Genomic DNA, 24,513 nt, shown 5'->3' with positions numbered 1-24,513 from the left:
TGTGTTTATTCTTGGACATCAACATTCAGTTTTGTATTAACAAAGTGGATGTGAAAGTATTTTTTGTCCTCCCGTGTATTATTTCCAACGTTTTCAGGCAACAGTCTCTCTTTTTCTCCAACAGCCTCTCTCAGTCATTGTTGGGGAGGAATGTCATTGTTTGCTGAAAAATGCAAATGCTAGAGGGCCCAGAATGCACTTCTGTCATACATTAGATCTTTTAATCTCTGGAACGTTCATGAAACAAAAGAAAAGCAAAACAAAAACAGAAAAGTATATATATATATATATATATATATATATATATATATATATATATATATAAAAATAAAACACAGTATATATATATATAAAAAACACAGCTGGAAGATACCTTTGTCAAGAATCTTCTAAACATAAATGCCAAAGTAGCAAGGCAGCGTGGCACAACAGTGTAAATGGTCATGTTACAAGACTACACACACACAGCACAGAGAGAGAGAGTGACACTCTGACAGGCAGCATGACAAGGAAAAGTGGCGTCTTTGAGTACAGCGTTTCAAATGGCAACAAAGTCAAGCATTGGCAGCACAACACAGCAAAATCAGGATTTTAACTTTTTTTGTTGTTTATTTTTTTAATCCTTTTATAGCTGGTTTCGGCTTAACAACAATCAGCAAAAAGATTTTGCAAAGGTTCCAAATAAAACATGGGCCTTTTTTAATGTTTTTTAGCAAAACCTCTCTGGTTTACCTCTTTTTTCATTGGGAAACACAGTCAGCAAATAGAAATATTAACAGCGGTCGACTGGTGTGATGTTTCTGATCAGCTCCAAGTGGCTGCCCATTCAGTACCCGGGCGTAATGGAGCTGTTGTCGGTGTCCGTGTGATAACATGAGCTGTGAGAGGTAAGGCTGTAGGCAAAGTAAGCCACTGCAGAGCCCAGCATCAGTCCAGTCATATAGGACACTGTCATTGTGTTGCCTGTAGAGAAAATGACAAAGAATCAACAAAATAGTAGTGTTTCTGTCTTCCCAACTAATTCAGCTAGGCTAAATAATCAAAAAATATGCACCGGTAATATAATTCATAGAATATGAATTTAAAATAAATGTAAAACATTCAATAAAATGTATTGTACAAATGCATGCAAGATAATAGAATTGCACTTGATACATATTAACATTCCAGACATATGCATTTGTTAACATGAAAAAAATGTTGTGGTCAGAGTAATATATGTCTACAATATATTTTATTCATATCTTATTTGTCAAAACCAAAATATGACCAAACTAAAACCTCACACATCAATGCCACAACAAAATGGGTTTGCTGGGTACCCTATTCTGAACTACATTCAAGGATTAAAATATGAATGAAGAATTTATACAGTATTTATGGTTCCTGTTTCAAAATTCATTAAGAACAATGTTATACAGTGGGTGTAATCCATAATGCAAAAGTAATAACTGGAGCCACTGTATCGTTTCTGCAACCGTCTTTATTAAAATTGCTGTTGGGAATCCCTTTATATAAAAAGGTATTCAAGATAATAGAAAGATCCCTGTGCAATATTAGAGAATATGCAGGCTACAACAGCCATCAATATAATAACATTTACAATCATTATACTGTAGTGGTGATGAAATATCCATCTGAAATCCTGGGATATGACAGCATAGAGTGTAATTAGTTATACTCTATATATACTAGGTGTCTTTTTACTGCAGGTTCGAAGTTAATGAGTGTTAAGTGTTTTTATGAAGCACACATACCTCTTTGCAGTAGGTATTCCATCAAGGAGAGAGAACTAATATGGAGATGTGTGAGGCAAGGAACTTGTTCTTTCTATTTTTCCTTTTCCACAAAACTGAACCACAGAAATTAAATGTTTACTTTTTCCAGCTATGTTTTTATGGGTGAGCATTAAGTACTGACCAAGTGCTATTTTTCAGACTTCAGAATTTAGTTTAATGACCTGGCATTTGGAATTGAACAAATTGGACACTAGTAGATCTAATATTGCAAGGGCAGTACACTATTATCTGGAAATTCAGTTTTTTTGGACAGCTGTGAAAACCATTTTAAGAGTTTATTGCTTTTATAAAATGTCATGGGAACAATAGGCTTAAAAAAGGGTATTTCATAATCTGAGGACTGAGTGACTAATTAAGACAATACAGCGCGTAATATCTAGAAGACATGGTCGAATGAGAGGTACACAATCCTGATTGTATTATAGGTCAACCTTAAACCATACATTTATACAGACTTGGAAACATTTCATTCTGATCAATTAAGCAGTTCTGGTAAATGTGGCACCATCACCAGAAAACCCTTTAAGCAAGAAGAACCAGCATCCCTTACTGAACAAGAAAACAAAGGTTTCCTATGGCTTTAACGTGTATTCACTTTACTCCATGAATAAACCCTGGTAAATGTTCCAGGGTATAGTTACTTAAGGACAGCCCTGGAGACCATGGCTCAAAAGCACCAATGAAACCCACCTGCCAGCTCTTTCTGCTCAGGAATGACCTTCCCTGCCGCCTGGATCATGGGCACACTGCCGAAATAGCCATTGCTAATGCCCATGAGGAGGGAGAAAATGCAGGGCCAGGCGGGGTGGCTGAGGGCAGGCTTTCCAGTTGGGTAGACACACATGATGAAGAGGGGGATGAAGACCACCCGAATACAGGAAAACAGGAGCAGCCGGCTGCCATTCCAGTCATAGGGCAGAGCTGCCAGGATCTGCCAGGAGAGACACAGACAGGACTTGGAACATGCGTCCATAAACTGGCACCAGAACTGACAAAAACCCAGTAACAGCAATGTACTTTGAAATACGTGTCTTTATTCATTTAAATATTTGGTCTATGCCTATTAATCATATATCAATTAAGTTAAAGTGGCCCTGATTACCAGCTCACAGCTCTGCTGCAGTGCCGTCCTCACCCCATTCCCGCTTCTCCCGTGGTTCACTCCCATTATCATTGGTAGCTATGGTGATGTGTGTATTTATATGGGATTATCCAACTGTGAAACATCAATAAAAATGAATCTGCCAATGAAATGATTGTTTTGTTTTTTATGTTTGTGTGTGACGAAGACGATTAGTGATTAAGGCAGTAGCCTAACCTAGTATGCTAACTTTAGCTAGCTAATACTAGTGGATATAATTTTTGCTAAAAGTAAGCAATAGAGATTTTAAACAGTTTGCTACCATGTCTAAGAGACAAAAACAAAAATCAGGAAGCGAATATAACAAAAAAAAAAACAACGAGAAAAGAGGCACAATCTCTAAACCAAAGAAATTCGCAGCTGAAATGTATCAGCATGCAGCAATGTCCATCAGCCAGTGTGGAGAAGAATGACTCAGATTCGTCTCCCCGTCCCCGATGACAGTGGTGGTGCTGCTGCTAAATCTAACTCCCAGACAAAAAACATAAAAGATCCCGGTGAGTAGCCAAAATATATGAATGGATCTTTACGTGATATGTTAGTGCAGGATGGGCCACATCAGGATAAAGAATTTAAAGAGGATGCCAGCAGTGCCATCAGCTCAGAATTGCCAGAAAACAGTGGGACCCTGGTACACCCATCTATTGTCCGGAGAAGTCTGGTCAGAAGTGGCCTTCTACTATGCACAAAAACACAGGAACTGGGATGCAGAAAAATAGCAGCAGGTGCTCTGGACTGATGAGTGTGGATGAAAAATATTAACATCCTATCCTGCCTTTGTCCTTGGTGTGCTGTTACTCTTAACTTGGTTATCAGCAGCTCACATTCCTTTCTTGAAACGTATTATCTGCAAATTACCTTCCAATGCAACTGGCAATTCAGAGATTAATGATTATTATTCATAAGTATTGATTATAATATTGATGAGATGGGATGGCTTAGTTTAGAATGCCAATGAAATCACTGCTGGTTATTGGAAATGACCATTCAGACACTGTTTGTAAAATGTCAAACCCCTTGAGGGTATGTCCCAGAGGGGGTATAAAAGCTTTGTACTAGCTCAAAACTTTTGGGAAACAGTGTCATGCTGGCCTAAAATCCTTTGAGTTCTGTGTTGTGCTGTTCCTCCCGTGAACATAATAAATTCTGATTAGAACTCCCAACTCCAAAACTTTCTTCCACCACATGAGTCAAAATTTGAAATATTTGGCTGTAGCAGAAGGCAGTTTGTTTGCCAAAGGGCTGCAGAGCGGTACATGAATGAGTGTCTGCAGGCAACAGGGAAGCATGGTGGAGGTTCCTTGCAAGTTTGGGGCTGCATTTCTGCAAATGGAGTTGGGGATTTGGTCAGAATGAATGGTCTCCTCAATGCTGAGAAGTACAGGCAGATACTTATCCATCATGCAATACCATCAGGGAGGCATCTGATTGGCCCCAAATGTATTCTGCAGCATGACAACGACCCCAAACATACAGCAAAAGTCATTAAGAACTATCTTCAGCGTAAAGAAGAACAAGGAGTCCTGGAAGTGATGGTATGGCCTCCACAGAGCCCTGATCTCAACATCATCGAGTCTGTCGGGGATTACATGAAGAGAGAGAAGCAACTGAGGCTGCCTAAATCCACAGAAGAACTGTGGTTAGTTCTCCAAGATGTTTGGGCCAACCTACCTGCCGAGTTCCTTCAGAAACTTTGTGCAAGTGTACCTAGAAGAATTGATGCTGTTTTGAAGGCAAAGGGTGGTCACACCAAATACTGAAATATTGATTTGATGTAGATTTTTCTTCTGTTCACTCACTTTGCAGTTTGTTAATTGATAAATATTAACATGTTTATTTTTGAAAGCATTCTTACTTTACAGCATGTTTTCACACCTGTCTAAAACTTTTGCATAGTACTGTATATCTGAAGATATATTATACTATATTAAAGTCTAAAGATTGCTTTAATTCCATGACCCACACAAATACCAAATACCACACTTGCAGTGTGAAAAATACCAGTACACGGGACATATGCTTTGTCTCATCCCTCCTAAGGAAGTGTGCAGAAGGGTTTAGAGCCGGGGGCTGAATTGAGTAACTGTTCACACCAAATTATGTGAGAAATAAATACAGATAGATAAATACATACAGCCATACATAAACACATACATAAATAAGGGGGCTAAAATTGTCCTGCACACATCTACACTCACCTTGCCCACAAAGTCAGACATGTTAAAGATGGCCATGATGAGGATGGGAAGCCACTCTCCCAGGGTGTTGTTGCGGATCTCAGACTCCAGGCCTGGGAACAGGCACAGGGTGATGAAGTAGGTCACAGCGATAGACAGCATGTAGGTCCAGATCACCCGGGAAACGACGTAGCGATGTAGGATCATGTCTGCAGCACAGCAAGGCATGGTTAGTAATGTCCCAGCCACAGATAGTTTTAATTTGGTCTAATCCTCATGAACCCTACCCTACAGTGTTAATATACCAAGACTAAACTAGCAGTGAGTCACCTGTGTCATATATATCATAAGGTTTGCAAGAATACATCTCTTGAAGCCTATGTTTAACTCTTGTTCAGTTAGGAGAATTGCTTAGATAGACCTTTCCAGCCTTTTGTCTTGAAAACCCATACAAAAATCAATCAAGCCTGACTGTAACCCAATAACAGCAGTGTTTCATTTTAGGTGTTAGTAGAAAATAGATAAACACATATATTCATGATAGGCAAATTAAATTAAGAATTTCTATGTTTTATTATTTTCCAATTGAAATCTAAAATGTTTCATGTTCCTGGCACAAACTTAGATTTTTAAGTATATTGCTGTTTAAAATGCCCTTATAGTGATCAATCAATTAACAATTTAGTAATAAGGCTGCCATTCATCACTCTCTAACCTACAATGGGAACTAAAACACATACACAGGTATAATGGCTTTCTTACCCCTTATACTTGGCCAGTTCCTTTTTATTTTTGGTTTGGGGACGTCGAACCTCACGTACGTCCCACCTCCCGCAAATTCTGCTTCCGTTCCAACTTCTGTGGGAGAAATGCTCATCGGAGCATTATCCTGAGGAAAATGACAAAACACATGAGTCTCCGCTTCGAGAAGTGGACAGGATGCCATTGGCATTCATTTCCTTACAGTCCAATCATTTTAATCATTTAATGGTTCGCTTTCGAAAATTCGATTCAATTTTCAAAATATAAAACAAACGAACAAGCATAAAAAAACAGATTCACTCAAGTCACAAACAGTATTGTATGGATTATTGGCAGTCTCAAATGCGCAAGGTGAAAATGAAAAGTGCTTAAAGTAGTTAAAGCTGCTTTTGTAAGTGCTTGATACTCCTCCACAGGTCGCAGGCACATTTACTTTTCTCCATCATGGTCCATTACTCACAAACACACTTTGTTGGTTAGCTGGGAAAATTGCTCTGATAACACAGAATCATTTTACACTTATAGGGTATCATAAACCCACAGTGGTGGACAATTGGTGTTGCTCAGGAGCAGATAATAACAAATAAATAAAGAAAGAAGCCCAGGCACACTTTAATTCTAACTTGCTATGAATTCCGTCAGGGAGAATTTTTTGATTCAGCCCTTGATGGCATTATGAAGCGCTTACAAAGTTTAGCACCAATTACTAAAAGTAGACTTTTTTTTTTCATAATGGCTGATCTCTTTTATTTGTTGTATTTTTAATATAATTATTGTTACTTTTTCATTCATTTTCAGCAGAATTTGGAATTTATATAGCCTTTAAAATGTAACTATGGATGTTTAAGAATTCTTGCACTTACATTCTCTCTGCCATGTGACAGTGTGTTTAAGTGCAGCAATTTTTCATATTACTTGAAAGTGTCCACTCAGTCATCATAACTGCAAATTTATCATGGTTTACAAGGCCCTTGAAAGCAGATAAATACAAATTTACAGTGTAAGATGGTCGCATCCTTGGACACACATTGAAGTTCTGTTGATTTATTTAAAACACCAAAAGGATATTGTTGTATTTTTGTATTATTTCTGAAAAATCCTTCAAACATTGTTGGGCTAACAAAGAAGGTGATCAAAGAGCAAACAGCATGGTTCCGGAAAATAAAACCTTACTGATGTATGCTTGTTGTCCTATACAGGCAGGGAAAAATAACTGAATAGAGACAATTACGAAGAGACATCTTAGAAGTAGTTAAGAACCTGAAAGGAAATGACAATGGATGTTTGAAATGACCATAGATGCTTTTCAATCAACAGTGCCACAAGAGGACAGAAGTAGAAATTAGTCTAGTGCAGGAGAAACACCAACTACATACACTTTTATCACCCAATGCATATCTCTAAGAACTTTGAGTGATCTTCAGCATCAAGCACACATCCCCAGTGAGAATGCTAAAATTATATTACACTTTTCAATCAAAATGTATCAAGATGTGACCAAGATACAGTGAGGGAAAAAAGTATTTGATGCCCTGCTGATTTTGTACGTTTGCCCACTGACAAAGAAATGATCAGTCTATAATTTTAATGGTAGGTGTATTTTAACAGTGAGAGACAGAATAACAACATAAAATCCAGAAAAACGCATTTCAAAAAAGTTATAAATTGATTTGCATGTTAATTAGGGAAATAAGTATTTGATCCCCTATCAATCAGCAAGATTTCTGGCTCCCAGGTGTCTTTTAGACAGGTAACGAGCTGATATTAGGAGCACTCTCTTAAAGGGAGAGCTCCTAATCTCAGCTCGTTACCTGTATAAAAGACACCTGTCCACAGAAGCAATCAATCAATCAGATTCCAAACTCTCCACCATGGCCAAGACCAAAGAGCTGTCCAAGGATGTCAGGGACAAGACTGTAGACCTACACAAGGCTGGAATGGGCTACAAGACCATCGCCAAGCAGCTTGGTGAGAAGGTGACAACAGTTGGTGAGATTATTCGCAAATGGAAGAAACACAAAATAACTGCCTAATAACTGTCTCCCTCGGTCTGGGGCTCCATGCAAGATCTCACCTCGTGGAGTTTCAATGATCATGAGAACGGTGAGGAATCAGCCCAGAACTACACGGGAGGATCTTGTTAATGATCTCAAGGCAGCTGGGACCATAGTCACCAAGAAAACAATTGGTAACACACTACGCCGTGAAGGACTGAAATCCTGCAGCGCCCGCAAGGTCCCCCTGCTCAAGAAAGCACATGTACAGGCCCGTCTGAAGTTTGCCAATGAACATCTGAATGATTCAGAGGAGAACTGGGTGAAAGTGTTGTGGTCAGATGAGACCAAAATCGAGCTCTTTGGCATCAACTCAACTCGCTGTGTTTGGAGGAGGAGGAATGACCCCAAGAACACCATCCCCACCGTCAAACATGGAGGTGGAAACATTATGCTTTGGGGGTGTTTTTCTGCTAAGGGGACAGGACAATTGCACCGCATCAAAGGGACGATGGACAGGGCCATGTACCGTCAAATCTTGGGTGAGAACCTCCTTCCCTCAGCCAGGGCATTGAAAATGGGTCGTGGATGGGTATTCCAGCATGAAAATGACCCAAAACACACAGCCAAGGCAACAAAGGAGTGGCTCAAGAAGAAGCACATTAAGGTCCTGGAGTGGCCTAGCCAGTCTCCAGACCTTAATCCCATAGAAAATCTGTGGAGGGAGCTGAAGGTTCGAGTTGCCAAACGTCAGCCTAGAAACCTTAATGACTTGGAGAGGATCTGCAAAGAGGAGTGGGACAAAATCCCTCCTGAGATGTGTGCAAACCTGGTGGCCAACTACAAGAAACGTCTGACCTCTGTGATTGCCAACAAGGGTTTTGCCACCAAGTACTAAGTTGAAGGGGTCAAATACTTATTTCCCTCATTAACATGCAAATCAATTTATAACTTTTTTGAAATGCATTTTTCTGGATTTTTTTGTTGTTATTCTGTCTCTCACTGTTAAAATACACCTACCATTAAAATTATAGACTGATCATTTCTTTGTCAGTGGGCAAACGTACAAAATCAGCAGGGGATCAAATTCTTTTTTCCCTCACTGTACATGACAAGAAAACAAGATCATACACATGTTAAACATTTGAAGAAACACTGAATAACTGCTAAAAACACATACAGTGCCTGACAAAGGTATTCACCCCCCTGCAAAGTTTCCATAATTTGTTGCCGTCTGAGTTTGCAAAAATTAAACTAAATTCAAATAGGACTTTATATTTAGAATCTACACAATCTACTCAAAATAGATACAGTTAAAAAAATGCTGATATTATAAAAATAAGTTAGATTTTTAAAGAAAATTGCAAGATTTTCAAATGCATAAGTATTCAACCACTTTGCTATGGCAACCCTAAATCATTCTAATGATCATTCAAATTGTGGTCTTGTCACTGCCAGCTGATATTTTTCAAACCCTGCTATTTTTAGAGAACCAAACATTAAACATAGAAACATCTCCTTTTTGTCAATTATATTTAGTTATTTTGTGCTACCTGAAAAGGGTACAGGGTAAGATATTCAATTACCTAAAAACATATAGTGACCTTTAAAGAACAAATTCAGGATCAAGATTTTGATCTACAAAACACACAATTAATTATCTCTAATCATCACATAAATGTTATGACATGTATAAGAACTTAATTGCCCTTAAAACTGCTTAATTGTGCATTTAGCGAAACTCAAGTGGTATGAGTATAACTGGCACCTGTAGTGGCCACTAGGGAACACTGTTCTGAATCCTTCAATCTACTCTTCCGGCAGGTGGATTTTATAGCATCTATTCCCAAATGAGAGGTATTTAATATCTTTTGTGCAGACACCACTCTCATGAAAGTCAAAGGCTTTATTTTCTACTCTGCTGAATTGTAAAGGCTAGCTATTTGACAGTGTACCTTTGCTAGGATATTGGTTGGGGAAAATAAAGCAGCAAACAATCTGCATCTTTTATGTTTTAAGAGAATGTTCACATTTCAGTAACTCCATATAGAATGTTCCTTTTAGTTTTCTGGTTGGTGTCCATTTATGGTTTCTCACTCTGCTGTTGCAAACGCTATTAAAGTTAGTGTCCAATCAATATAGTATTTGTTCCAAACTTTAAACAAAACACATAGAACAAAATAAGTTTGAAAATCTGATTTTATTTCTCTGAAAGGGGAAAGGATTTATGATGTGCAAGTCAATTTCATTTGGTCATTTTGGAAAGAAACTTTAGACAAGAATGCATTTGGATATGAAAATATGTCTAGTTGCTGAGGGCAGATATATATTTGTAATTTAATGACAACCACAAGCTTGCGTTATGAAGGACACCACTGAATTTTGTAGAACTTCTATAAATAGTGTATCGATAGCAAAGCAGCAACATCACAAGGCTATTAAGGAGATGAGGAAGATTGTGGAGCCAGACAACAGCATTTTACATTCTGTCTATCAGGGAGCGAAAAACCATTATCTCTCCTGGAGGAGCCTCCATTTATTTAAAATGCACTGGCACATTGGGTGCTAAATCATGTTTACAATGTGGCCTTCTACGATGCAGATAAAATACATTTACAGGGCTCTGTCAAGCAATCTCTCCATGAATAACTTGTATAAATAAAAGCATTTCAAGGTAAATGCAAACAAAACTCATCCAAAGGTACTCTCATCAATTGTTCAGCAAAACAAAGCCTTTTTCTTTTTTATGCTGATTTTTTAATATCAATGCTACAATGCTTGTCTGCACAGGGGTGGAAGGGAGCACAGCAGCAATCTAAAAATTTAATGTTCATTTCACAATTCCTGTTTAGCCCTAGATTTGTTTTTCTGTAGAGGGTGAGCAGTTTTCCATTGAAAAAAAAACCCAATACATTAATTGTTTTCCAGTAATATGTCCTCCATTTATCTTAGGATCAAATTAACAAAGTTCTCAATATGAGAGAGGTAAGTATGCAGCACCATTAATTTAATCAGAGCTTTAAGTCAGAGCAGAGAAATAAAGCTTTTAACTTTAATCATGACATTCTCTTTCAATCCATAAGGAGTCTTTTCAAAGCTCCAGTGTTTGCAAATTAACAAGCGCCACCTCTCTAACTGATGTGTATGTAAAATGCTATACAACCGCAAGTCCTTAATAGTGACAGAACTCAGAACAATTTGGAGTTCACATGCAGTCTTTGAGTCTATGGCCACACTGTGACTAGTCATTTAATTAATCTCTTCAAATAGTCCAGGAAACTGTTGTTTTCACTTGCACCAATAAGGCATAAATAGCAAAATTATCTATAATAAAAAAATATATACATATAAATTGTATTTTTACAATATGACCAGAAACAAAAATTGAATATACTTTATTTTATTATGTCGATATTCAACATATATATATTGGAGAGGCCTTCATCCAGCACTGGATCGCTTTAGGCTGCTGCTGCTGAGATATATATATTTATATATATATAAGTGATATAAAACTTAAAATATGAAAATATAATGAAAATAGATAAGTAAAAATATAATGATATACATTTATATTTATATTACACAGGAGAAGCCTCCTTTTAATGCATATAAAAATAAAACTCTATGTTGGTGTGCCAAACGATTTGTTGTTTTACAACGACATCCCACCAATCTGCCCAGTTGTGAAATATGAAGAGTGGAATTCTCTCTGCACACGGAATGTGGAATATTTCCTCTTTAAAGCATATTTAGTGTCGGAGCCAGGAGACTGTTCGGTGACGACTGTAAATAACCAGGCTGTGCTGAGCCAGCGCTGCACCAATATAACCTAATGTGAGGCTGCGATGCACAAAGGATGAAAATGGATGTGTTCTCCTTCTGAGATGGAAGATAAGGGAAGAGGGGAGTAAACAGCCTGCAGATAACCTTTAAGCTAATCGCACAATCACAAATCCTCCGCCATTTAGTCATTACTATGATGCAGGACTCTGGAAAAGAAGACATCTGGCTGGAGTTCAGTGGCAGGTGTGCTTTCCTGTGCACCTAATTAGATGATAAATGATGACCTCCTTTGATACACTGAATCTGCACAGTGTTTATGAAAGTTTGTGTAATGGTTTCAAATGAACATGAACTGCTGTTGTGTCTATTACCATTTTACTACATTTCATGTTGTTGCAGCAGCTCCCTGGAGATCTCTATCAACAGACTCCGGTTAAAGAAAAGTCCTGCAACCTGAATATGGTTCATTGTCACAAAACACACTCAAATGTTGTGGCCCGGACAAATGTTGTCACTTTCATAGTTTAGTTGTCTACAAACTGCTCAGAGTTCTCCTCATTTGTAATCTTGCATCATTTTAGTTTTCTGTGTTGGTGTGGTACAATACTTCAATTAGAATATAAGATTCAACATCAAATAAAAGCTGACAATTTTTGTCGAGTAACTGTGACAAAAATACAACTGGTTTGGATGTGTAGCTCTCATACTTAGGGTTGTGCCTGTAATGGTGGTTCAAACCCTGAGCGCATATGCTTTATTTCTGGGCTGAATTTAATTTGGAACATTCAATTTCTAATTTTCATCCCTGAAAGCTCTCACCACTTTCAACAGCAAACCTATTAAGCAGAACTACTGAGTCCCCGAGGACAGCGCTCTACCCTCCTAGAACCCCAAGGGGACATTTTATGGATTTCGCAGAGAAAGGTATAATCAGCTGTGATCTCCAACATACATTCATTCCCAGCCAATTTCAAGCCAATTAATTTATTCCAAGCCAGAAATCTGGGATTTCTTGGCAGGAATTAAATGCTATTGCACTGGATCGCTTCACATTAAACGAACTTCCACCGTTACAGCTCTAGTTACTGGCAGTCTAGCTTATTTAGATTTATAACTCTACAGAAGGAAAAAACTTACAAATCTTACTTCCTCTGTAATGACGTCATGGTGCACACGGTACCCTGTGCCAGGGTCGGTGTGTCCTTTGACCTCGGCCAGCCCCTGCCTGGCGCGGCCGGTGTAGTGCTTCACGAAGCGGGTCCTCCGCACCAGCAGGTGGAGTATGAAGCACATCAGCTCCATGCTGATGGAGATGAAGAAGAAGATGATGGTGTTCTTCTTTTCCTCCTGGACCAGGAATTTGGTTAAGATCCGACTCAGGGAAATGATCACACCGGCCGTGCCTACAGGAGAGTGAAGAACCAGCAGATCAGCATACCTCTCTCTCACAATTTAGAGGTATTACTACTTGGGAGCAAATATATTAATGGTTCATCACACAAACCTTATAAGACTGCTCAAAAAACTGTTTTGAAAATGTGGCATTGTGGATGTATGTTTTATGTACATCTATATTACATATTCATAATAGAAAATAATCTAATCTAGGCAGAAAGGCAAGGTAGGGTAGGTTGTTTTTTGGGGGTGCAAGCAATATATACCTTCTTTCTCTTTAGCATGCAGCATCTATTCATGTGTTACCAGCCATAATACACGGATCAGCCATAACATTATGACCACTGACAGGTGAAGGGAATAACACTGATAATCTCGTTATTATGGCACCTGTCAGTGTGTGGGATATATTAGGCAGCAAGTGAACATTTTGTCCTCAAAGTTGATGTGTTAGAAGCAGGAAAAATGGGCAAGCAGAAGGATCTGAGCGACTTTGAGAAGGGCCAAATTGTGATGGCTAGACGACTGGGTCAGAGCATCTCCAAAACTGCAGCTCTTGTGGGGTGTTCCTGGTCTGCAGTGGTCAGTACCTATCAAAAGTGGTCCAAGGAAGGAAAAGCAGTGAAACGGCAACAGGGTCATGGGCGGCCAAGGCTCATTGATGCACGTGGGGAGCGAAGGCTGGCCCGTGTGGGCCGATCCAACAGACGAGCTACTGTAGCTCAAATTGCTGAAAAAGTTAATGCTGGTTCTGATAGAAAGGTGTCAGAACACACAGTGCATCGCAGTTTGTTGCGTATGGGGCTGCGTAGCCACAGACCAATCAGGGTGTCCATGCTGACCCCTGTCCACTGCCGAAAGCGCCTACAATGGGCACGTGAGCATCAGAACTGGACAACGGAGCAATGGAAGAAGGTGGCCTGGTCTGATGAATCACGAGTGCAAGGTGTTGACTTGGCCTCCAAATTCCACAGATCTCAATCCAATCGAGCATCTGTGGGATGTGCTGGCCAAAGAAGTCCGATCCATGGAGGCCCCACCTCGCAACTTACAGGACTTAAAGGATCTGCTGCTAACGTCTTGGTGCCAGATACCACAGCACACTTTCAGAGGTCTAGTGGAGCTCATGGCTTGATGGGTCAAGGCTGTTTTGGTGGCAAAAGGGGGACCTATACAATATTAGGCAGGTGGTCATAATGTTATGGCTGATCGGTGTATATTTATATACATACAAATGACAGTTGAGAGTTATTTCATCAGAGTGATGGTGATCTTCTGTCTCATGAAAACTCATGTTGCCACTTTTGATTAAACAGTCAGAAATAAACAGCAATAACACGAAACCACATAGCTGTCAGGAATTGAGCAGATTCAGATGTTGTGTAGTGTAGCAGAGGAGCAATCAAACCGGTCAAGTCCACCCTGAGTGAGTAATCATTCCCCTGCATAATGCACTCTGAAATGGCTCCAGTCAGCTGTATGGCTGTCAGCTAGGCTGGATGTTGTCCAGCACTCCTAGGTAATTACTTCAAGCATTATTAATGGGACTCCTTCCTGGAACTGTCATACACTGCAACTTTTAACATCACAGCAGATCTCTCCCACTGCTGGCAAATAAACATTTCCAAAAGCCACTGCAACAGAATCGCAGCACATAAAGATTACTGTCAAAGTTATTTTGAATTTTACAGCTAACCTGAGTGAGCTAAGAATTTAAAGTAGACACATCAGATCCGGTGTTCACTTGGTGTCCAAATGCAATAATATATTGCAAAATAGGTTAGATTTCATGCACCAAGTGATGAGCAGAAATCTGACAGAAATAATTGCATATTTGCTTCCATTTATCTCGGATGCAAATTCTGAAAGTAATCTGGGTGTTTGCTTCAATTGTAACAGTTTTTAAAAGTACAAGAAGCAATGCTCTTATATTGTTGTTATGTTAAGGTTGTTGGTGTGACCTGAAAGCATGTGAAAAGGCAATACAAAGCAGCCACTTACTCTCGCCTGTCATCACGCCTTGTGTGTACCGCTTTGGAAGCATCCCTGTGTACCCATAGAAACTTGACTGCTGAACTATATCATCGAGGAGAGACAGGATTAGAAAGGTTACTAGAGTATTGTCACATTAAACAACTTTACTTTTCATTCCACAAGCAAGTACTGGAGAAGAGCCTATATATGTACATATATATAAATCATTCTATAATAATAAAAATCACAGCCGATCAGTTACCTTTCTGTTCTCTATAATGTATCATGTCCCTAATGCACCAAATGGGCTCCTATTAATAAATAACACTATGTTGTCAACTCATCAAGTCATTGACAGAAAGAATATTGATAATAAAACTGCTTAGCTCCCTGACTCACAGTGAGAATTTAGTGTTCGTGACAAATAACAGTTCCTTAAGTTTTAAATTATTGTATTTAATATTAAGAAACAGCACACAGGGGTGGTGGGGTTGAAAAGTAAGAAAAACTTTTTAAATTGAACATGAGGCACTAAAGTCTGTATGGAAAAACAAAAAATCTATTTTATGATTCATTAAAAACTTTCAAAATGGGAGCTGCTCTGGACAGAAACCTTTCCAAGAATATATATTCACAAATATATTCACAAACTTTATTACACCTTCATTAAAGCCAAACACCATAACCTTGAATCCTATAGAGAAATGGAGATAAGTCCTCCTCATTTATTTGCTAGTGTGGTATTGTAGTCTGATCATTGCCAGGGCTAGCAGGGAGTTGCTTGTGTGCTGAGAGAGAGAGCCTTGTTCGAAGGACGTACCTGTGCATCCAAACGCCACAACCCCAACAGCCACCAGGTTAACAGCATAGGACTGACTATTGGTAAACTTCTCCAGCCAGACATCACAGACACTTACAAACAGGAGGGGACCAAGAGCAAACAGGTAACCTGAAATAACAAACATTATTATTATTATTATTATTATTATTATTATTATTTCTCTTACCCAAGAAACAACTTCAAAACGTAACAAAGTTCAGTAAATACAATCAGTGCAAAAAAAAAGAATTCTTAATCCTACAACTAAAAAGCACTGTTTTTTAATAGGCTATGGTACTTTGACTTTGTTAAAGATCTCCTGTTTGTCTGACCTGTTTTGCATCATTTCTATGAATATTAATATTACTGATGCATTTATGAAATGGTCCCAGCATGGCTGCTGTCTGGAAGTCATTGTTATGTCGTGCCAAATGAGTCTTAATTACACTAAGCTCACATCTGAAAATGAACTGCCGCTGCAGATGCCCTGTGTGGAGGGAAAGGGGAGCTTCAAAAGTACTGCTGCGGAAAAGGGCAGAAACGCTTCGCAAGAGGAAAGTGATCCATAAAGAGACATGTGATAATCTGACTATGCCATCTCTGCCACTGACAACCTTTCACACTGCAGGCTAATAAATATTCACCTCATGTTAGCAGCCATAAGAGTGTTAATCTCTTTCAAGACGGTCATTAAAAGCATTTTATTTTTTTCTCTGTGTTAGAGTGTAGCTTGCTTCTCTTTCCTTTGTAGGTTCATCTCCATTGTTCAGTGATGGAATGGAAAGTATTAAATAACCTCAAGTTCCAAATATTCAGGACATGGAGAATGAAAGCATTGTTGGAGGAAGTTTAAATGAGTGTTCTAGGGCCCTAATGGCACATTAATTCAAAGGATTAATCCAATCAAAAGGCAACTCCCTTACTCACCCACAGTGATTCGTGTGTGAAGACTGAGCATCTCCACCAAAGCATTGTTCAGTATTACAGCCACAAGAGCCACCAAAATATATGTAAGGCTCATATCAAAGACGATCGATGTCCCTGTAAGGTAAGCAAGACAGAAAGAATAACTAGCACTTGGACAGGGAATCCATCAGGTTTTTTCCCAATCCAAGTATTTTTTAATGTCACAGAATTTCAGTCTGGGAATAATCTTAATTGCTAACAGGATGGTGGCTATTAGAGGTTTGTTAATGACTTAAGGAGCCCACATAAATTACTTATTGCTGCCTAATGAGGGGTAGCTTAAATAAAAAGTATGCAAGCATTTACTTTTCTTCTTTAAGTGAAACAAAAGGCCTTACATCAATAGTCTAATAGAGACTAAATGTTAAAAATGGGTTCATTTGCAGTTGCTTAATTACAAGATATTTTGTGTGTTTTCAGTCTGTAAATTCAAGGTTTGATATGACTCCTGCAGAGTTTTGTAACAATTTGTATTTGCGTTTCAAAAAGGCAGATAAGGTTAGTTTTAATTTAATGCCCGATCCACAAAACTGATGCTGAGAACTATACTCTACAGTATTCTCATTAACCCAGCCAGTTTTCACAGAGAAGTATCATATTTAATGGAGCTAAATACATACAAGACATAAATTAAACCGTTAGCTTAAAAATCTTATAAGCACCATGGATACTGGGATTTAATATACCATAATAGTATTCCACCATGTCATGCATCTTTATCTAATTAAGGCACCGGTTTTGAGTATGTGCTCTGCCAATACACATCATATTTCAAAATGTCATTTTGGGATACTGGAGGAAACTGTGTTACAGAAGCACACATATCTGACAAACTGCACTAACTGATGTGAACTAATTCCCATCAAACACTTTCTCCTGATGTGGTCTGGTTCTGCAGAGCAGTAAAATAAATGTACTGTGGATATAAACTGTTACGAGCTTTTAAATTGGTCTGACTTTAAAATGCATAGTGTGGACAGCATCAAGAAGTAAATGTTAATGCTATGCACAGAGACCAATCACTTCCAAATGCACAGTGAAGACCAACAGGTTTCTGAAGATACTTAATTGAAATAAAATGACACAATAGACTAAACAGGTCATGCTTGATAGGAAGTGATACTCTGAAATGACTGATGATAATGCTTACCTTCAAATTTATGATGTAAGTAGTCTACGTCAGTTATAAAGCTATTGTAAGGCAGCAAGAACCCAACTCCAGCAAGCAGCATGGCAAAGTAGATCCCATGGTAACGGTCATCTGGCTCTGGTTCTTCAAATGCTGAACAAGGAAGAAAGCAGAGAATCAGCCTGAATCAGCACAGTGTACAATTCCTGCTACATGTTTCAGAAGTAATGTAATTTGGGTTATGACATGTCCATAAATGTGACAGTAACCTTTAAAGATTAGTAGAAGGAATGGTAATTATCTGTTATTTCTTGCTGTCTCGTTGCTCTTGACTAGGAATCTGTGTTCTGACAAGATGTTAGCAGGATGTGACTTGTATGCCAATTCAGAATACATCAACTTTGCAAACAAAAATTATGAGCAAATTGAAAACATGCCGCTTTTTGGTATAAACCACACAACAGAAATAACAAATACATTATTAAAATTACTACCTAAGCCTACATTTTTATATACAAGTAATGACTCAAAAACATCAATGATTAATAGTGCAAATCTATCTTACATAAAATACAATCTGTATTAAACCCTACTACAATACAATACTACAAAGTGCCAAGGCTGAAAAATTTTAGCCACTCAAGAGAACCGCAGGAACCGAAGCTGCACATTTTACTCATCCTATTGTCCCTATCTCACAGTGATGCATTACTCCATTAAGACTTTCTTAAGGCTTTAATGGGGTATAGTGAACCCTGAAAGACTCAATCCTTCCAAAGCAAGATAACTGCAAGGCACACACAAAAAAAATTGTGAATTAATATTTCATGATGCAGAATAATAGAGACCTTGATGTTTAAATCCAGCACTTTTCTGTTGTTCGATGTCATATCTGTTTTCTGGTATGTTGGTATTGTAGGAAAGCAATGCAAAAGGGTTTTCTTACAGACTGTTTTAAATTGCATTTCTGTGTGTATTCATACAGTATTTACAAAACAGCTTGTCAAAACCTTCAGTGATGCCCATTTCATCTTAGAAATCAAAACCACATGTTTTAGCACACTTAACAAATGCCCAAAAACAACCATATCACAGATCGGTTTTCTGAAAATGCTTCTGCAATGAGGTGCAGACAAGTGTGAAGAGCTAAGGTAATAGTCTAAGATAATGTTGACTTCTGAAGGTCACTTCACAGGACAATTGTATAACCATACAATGTATGTGTCCTAGTTTAAAATATACAAACTGTATTATGAAAAACATCAAGAAAATCACTAAGAATATTCAAAATGAATGCCAAAAGATCTCAGGCAAGATGGAAACTTCAGGGAGTTTGATTCATATAAGAAACTTTTAAACTCACCAAATGCAGATTTCAAAAGCCAGGAATGTGTGCTAGTTCAAGGTTTCAGGATGTGTCATGAGTGTAAGGAAAGCGAAAACTAAAAACTACAGAAATCAAAAAACTACAAGATTTGTCTTCCCTGTGGCAACTTGAGACATTACAGCACTGCTTTAGTGTTACTGTCTTACCCATAATCATAATCATAATATCATGATTTTTCATTTTCCTTCAAAATGTACAATTACCCAAACTCAAGGTAAAAAAAAAATGATTCAATTTATCTTTAAAATGATTTATCGTACAGTTATGATTTTGAATAATCCATAACTGACATGACTGTCATGGCTCAGATTTTTCTTATTATCCATACCGTTTTCCCGAGATGTCATATGAATCAGATTCGTCTTTCCCAGGTCCCTGACCACAATTTTTCATACAGTATAGCCACCCTTTTTATAATTCGGAAGGACAACCAAGTATTTCAGCTCTCCCTTGTCTGATGTGCATGGAGTCTGGCACTATTTTCATTGTAGTCAATGGCTACCAGCCATATGCTTAGTTTAAAAATAATAATACTGATGTGTATCTAATGATTTATAAAAAAAAAAATTAAAGGAAAAAATGCTGCTTTGTGGAAGCCATTAAGAATAAGACTATATTTGGGGGAATTGCATGCAGCTGTAATTTTTATTTATTCACCATGTCTGCATTCCTTGCAAAAATAAATTATATAATTTGGGGGCAAAGCAATGTTAATCCATGGAACATTTCCTTAAATTACGTCTGGCCATAATGGGAGAGCTTCTGTATATCTTTCACCAGCTTGGGAAATAATAGGGTCCTTAGCAACTTGAGTTGTACAAACCTACATGTATGCCTGGCTCCATAGGCGTCGAGCATGTGCCCCCCCCTCTAATATTGACTGCGTCTACCCCTATTCTCAAACGAAACGTACCCATCAGCCCCCATTTCAGTTCCTCCAGTTCCAGAGAACTGCCTTCTCCTGTTTAATTTCTGTGTAAAATTGGGTAATTGTTGAGTCTATTGTGTCACATTATTCTTATTTTACAGACAAGGAGAAACATTTTATATAAAATGAATGACAGTCTCACTTCTATGCGGACTACTTTTTTTTAAGTCAACTTCCACAAAACTGAAGCTGTATTTTGCTGAATAACCACAAGAATCATTGGCTTTCTTTTTGCTTTTATATCATCTATCTGTGCAAGCTGTTTGTGCATCCAGACCTTTGCCACTGTTGTGTAGAGATATTTGGTCTTGTTCCTGGAACACGAAATACATGCTAAATGTTCTGATAAACATTAAGTACGTTGGAAGAGGTGGCTCCAGCAAAATGTATGAAGGCTGATAGCAATATATTGCCACCTTACCCATCATCGGCTGTTTTCTCCATACTTTAGTCTACCTACAGCAAATACAAATTAGACTTCTATTTCATTAAACATTTAAAAAAGACAACCATGTGTTGAGCATGAATTATAATTGTTACAATTCTTACAGCACTGTACAATTACAGTACAATTCGAGGACTGAGGCTGTCAGTAACAGCAAAACTCAAACAGCTGAAGTTAATTGAATTCAAAAACTATAATACACTTTTTAAGAGGTTTCTGTCCCAAAAATGATACAATAATTTCATATAACAATAATATTATCAACCCACTCTCTCTTTATCTTTGTTCGGGGATATCTAATTCAAGCTCAAAGTCACCATTATTACAAGAATACATATGAGATCCATTATGTTCTGTAGAATAACACTCTGATATATGGTATACGCACTGTATTCCTATGTCAGTGTGTATATATATTCACCCTTTCACCTAGGTGTAGGTTTACGGGGGTATAGGGGCACTTGGCCGCACTCACCCCTTTTGCTATGACACTCCGAAATAAGCTCAGGTGCAACCAATTACCTTCAGAATTCACACAATAGGTTGAATGGAGTCTATCTGTTTGCAGTTAAAATGGTTCACATGATTTCAGATTAAATACACCTGTCTCTGTAAGGTCTCACATTTGAGTTCTGCCTTCAAAGCAAAGATACAGCTATATTAAATTAATAGTCAGCTTGTACTTTTAAAACTGAAAACCTTCTGATAACTTAGATATGAGCAAAATTATAGCAAACAATAGTTGCACACCTTGTACTATTAATACTGAAAAACTTTGACATATAATGTATAATCAAATAATTGCTCAGCTTAAACTTTTAAAGTGAAAAATGTCTGTAAATGACTGTTTAATACTTTTCATTAAAGCTATGAAAATGTATTACACTGACAAAAATCTATGACTTACCACATTATATATATAAAAAACAAATAAATTCTAGTTAGTTTTGAAACAATTTTGTACAAAGTTATAAGTTTACTTCTCATGCCAGAGACCGAATTTTACAACAACCCAACCCAACAACTCTGCAACATTTAATATCCTAGGTATGTCTTGATCAGTTTTAGCTGTTAAAAGCTACACTCCCCTCTAGCAACAGTAACTGAGCGAGTCAACATAATTCCCAGGGCATTCATTTCAGCATATAACTAATCACAACAGTGTACAACATTTCTATATTCTGAAAGCAATATAAAATGTTATGAAACCGACAAAATGTCCCAAACCCAACTTACGTTCATGACAGAAACCTTCAATTGAGCAAACCTGTAATTAATCTTAGAATAATTTACATTCAAAACCTTTAGTATAAATGCTAAAGATATGAATTGATACAACTTACTTAACAGTTGGAGAGCAAGTAGATACAAAAATACCAACCCTAACAAGTATCTACTATCGACGATACAGAGACACCACCAGATAACTCTATTAGGTGCTAATCAGGGTCTCTTATACAGTATACAAAAAATGGGTATTGCATGTTTTATGTTTTGGGAGAATTCAATCCTGCTTCGCTTGTTTTCAGATTCATATTTTACTCTTGCGGTTTTCACATATGGCATTTTATTTCTGTGATTATTATAATCGGAAATTAAGTGTAACATGTAAACAACAAAATCTGTTAACATATAAACAAAAATGTATGTACCTAAGCCATTTTTCATTGTGTGCTTTGGTTCTGTTTGGGTACCTATAGAAGTGAATGTTTGCATTTCAGTTTGGACAAAACTTAACAGTGAAAAATGTTTCTGTAAACTGGTGTGGCACAATTTTGAAAGTGGAGGCAGGTAAGTCACTGTCAATTATGGTAATTAGTAGCCTGTAACAATAACGCACACAAAAATGTATAAACAGCAAACACATACACATGAATGTATATCTGCCTTTATACACATTATGTGTATGTGTGTATATATATATATATATATATATATATATATATATATAGTCAACAAGTGATAATTATGATCATTGTGGTCATTCAAAAAATAATAATTTAGTTTATTCATACAAACCAGCGCAGATGGGGGATGATTCAAGTGATACAAATGCTGGAATGGACTGCAATCAAAGTGATCACTGAAGATTGCTGTTTTTTTCCTCTCTTTGAATGTGGGAGTGTTTACTTGCACAAATGATCTCCACTGCGCATTAATCTCCTCTGTTATTGGAAAGGAGAAAAGATCAACTCCATCTTCACAGTTTTTCCTGCAGTCTTGGAGATAGCAACACTGTGTGTTGCCTACGGAAACTATAATTACTGTCCAGGAGTAAGAATGTGAAACGCTAACACTCAGTTGACTTGATATGACTCGCCACGGAGAAGAAAAATCTTGTGCATTTGTAGCTTTTCCGCTGTTCTTATGCTATCTAGGAAGTTATGACATGACATCCTGAAAACCTGACATAGCCTTTGACATCCACCATTTTCAAATATTTAAAGTTGCTTGAAAGAATCGACTGGAAAAATGCCATACATCTTACATAGGCCATATTCTAACTGCAACATGTAAAGACGCATAAAACCATCATTTTAGTAACCATGCTAGTTCCCTAATAAGGCAAAAACCTTTCATGACAAGTTTTTCTAGGTATGGTGCATTGTGTTTTCTTTTCATTGGATGCCAATGAAACAGGGCTCACAGTGTGTACAAATTACCCTTATACAGAGAGACCATTCCCATCTACACTAGCAAGAGCATTCAAAACTCCCACTCCTAAGAAATAAATAATAACAACATCTCTTGGCATAATGGGTTTGTCACTCATTTGGGGCTATGTGGACGTGTGTGTGTGCGTGTACGTGTGTGTGTGTATCTGTAGGGGGCACATGGGTACCCAGGGGCTGTTCCTCACCTGGCTCGGTGAAGGTTAGCACACCTTTGTCTGGGACGTCCTTGGCCTGGCTGTCCTCTTCCTCCAGCTGGTAGCTCTCAAAGCTGAAGCTCATGACTACATTCCCCTCGGGGGTGAGGGCCGGAGTGGCCTGCTTACGTCTCTCCACTCCAACAGAGCCCATCCTGGCGCCGGCTCCCTCTTTCTCTCTCTTACTCTAGGCCTTGCTTCTCTCAGTCCACAAACAACAGGAGGAGAGGGTTCTTCAGGACACCTGCAAAAATAATGTTGAATATATTCAGTCCCTCTGTAGTCCATCACTGCAGCTCTCACCCTTCACACTCTCTCTCTTCCGACTTGCTTTATAAGAACCCACTCGTGTTTTCAAGTGGTTGACATCCAGATCTACAGAATAAACCTGTCTTTAAATGTATTGTCAGTGTCCATATTGAGGATAAATATTTGGGTTTGAAAATGGCTGAGTGTGTGAGATACTACACATAGCAGTGGCAGCGACATTAAACCTCCACATGATAGCACAGTTCATCTTTTAGAGGACACGGGTTCACTGCTTACATCTCGTCTGTGTTAGTAAAGACATTGGGGAGCGGCGTTGAATACAAATATTTTAAAGTGGGAGGGTAGAAAACTAAAAATAACGGGCAAATTCTGAATTTATAAAAAACAATACATGAATAAAGAAAAAACAAAGAAAATTACCTAAATTACTATATATAGATTGGTCTTTTTGGTATTATTTGTTCTTTTGTAAACCTGAACTTTATGCTCACCATCTATAGATGTTCCGCAGAAGAGCACAGTATGCTCTGGGTTCCCCTGGTGTCTGTAGGCTCTATAATATTAAATGCACAGCCCGTCACAGGGAGAGGAGATGAAGCAGGGCTGTGATGGGCCTGATGTCAGACAGACTGCTAATTGACCGCTACGCTGAAAACATTTCAAAGTTGCCT

At 38.0% G+C, this 24,513-nt stretch overlaps 1 protein-coding gene across 2 annotated transcripts in view; it reads right to left on the bottom strand.

The window, feature by feature from the left end:
* Positions 1-338: 338 nt before the first annotated feature.
* The window catches only part of slc29a4a (solute carrier family 29 member 4a), a 34,367-nt gene continuing 10,192 nt past the window's right edge, over positions 339-24,513 (bottom strand). The window contains exons 2-11 of one of the 2 annotated variants that reach the window (XM_066689775.1): positions 23,564-23,816; positions 17,965-18,096; positions 16,776-16,889; positions 15,849-15,977; positions 15,056-15,130; positions 12,797-13,062; positions 5,880-6,006; positions 5,139-5,326; positions 2,490-2,730; positions 339-963 (exon numbers count right to left, since the gene is read on the bottom strand). In XM_066689775.1, coding sequence (XP_066545872.1) covers positions 827-963; positions 2,490-2,730; positions 5,139-5,326; positions 5,880-6,006; positions 12,797-13,062; positions 15,056-15,130; positions 15,849-15,977; positions 16,776-16,889; positions 17,965-18,096; positions 23,564-23,726 — 1,572 coding nt within the window. In that variant the 5' untranslated portion in view covers positions 23,727-23,816 and the 3' untranslated portion in view covers positions 339-826. The remainder of the gene's footprint in view (positions 964-2,489; positions 2,731-5,138; positions 5,327-5,879; positions 6,007-12,796; positions 13,063-15,055; positions 15,131-15,848; positions 15,978-16,775; positions 16,890-17,964; positions 18,097-23,563; positions 23,817-24,513) is intronic. The other variant, XM_066689776.1, reaches the window with a different exon arrangement.

This window comes from Amia ocellicauda, chromosome 17 (assembly GCF_036373705.1).
Source record: "Amia ocellicauda isolate fAmiCal2 chromosome 17, fAmiCal2.hap1, whole genome shotgun sequence".
In the NCBI taxonomy this organism is placed as follows: domain Eukaryota; kingdom Metazoa; phylum Chordata; class Actinopteri; order Amiiformes; family Amiidae; genus Amia; species Amia ocellicauda.
This window is presented reverse-complemented; position numbering and strand designations above follow the sequence as displayed.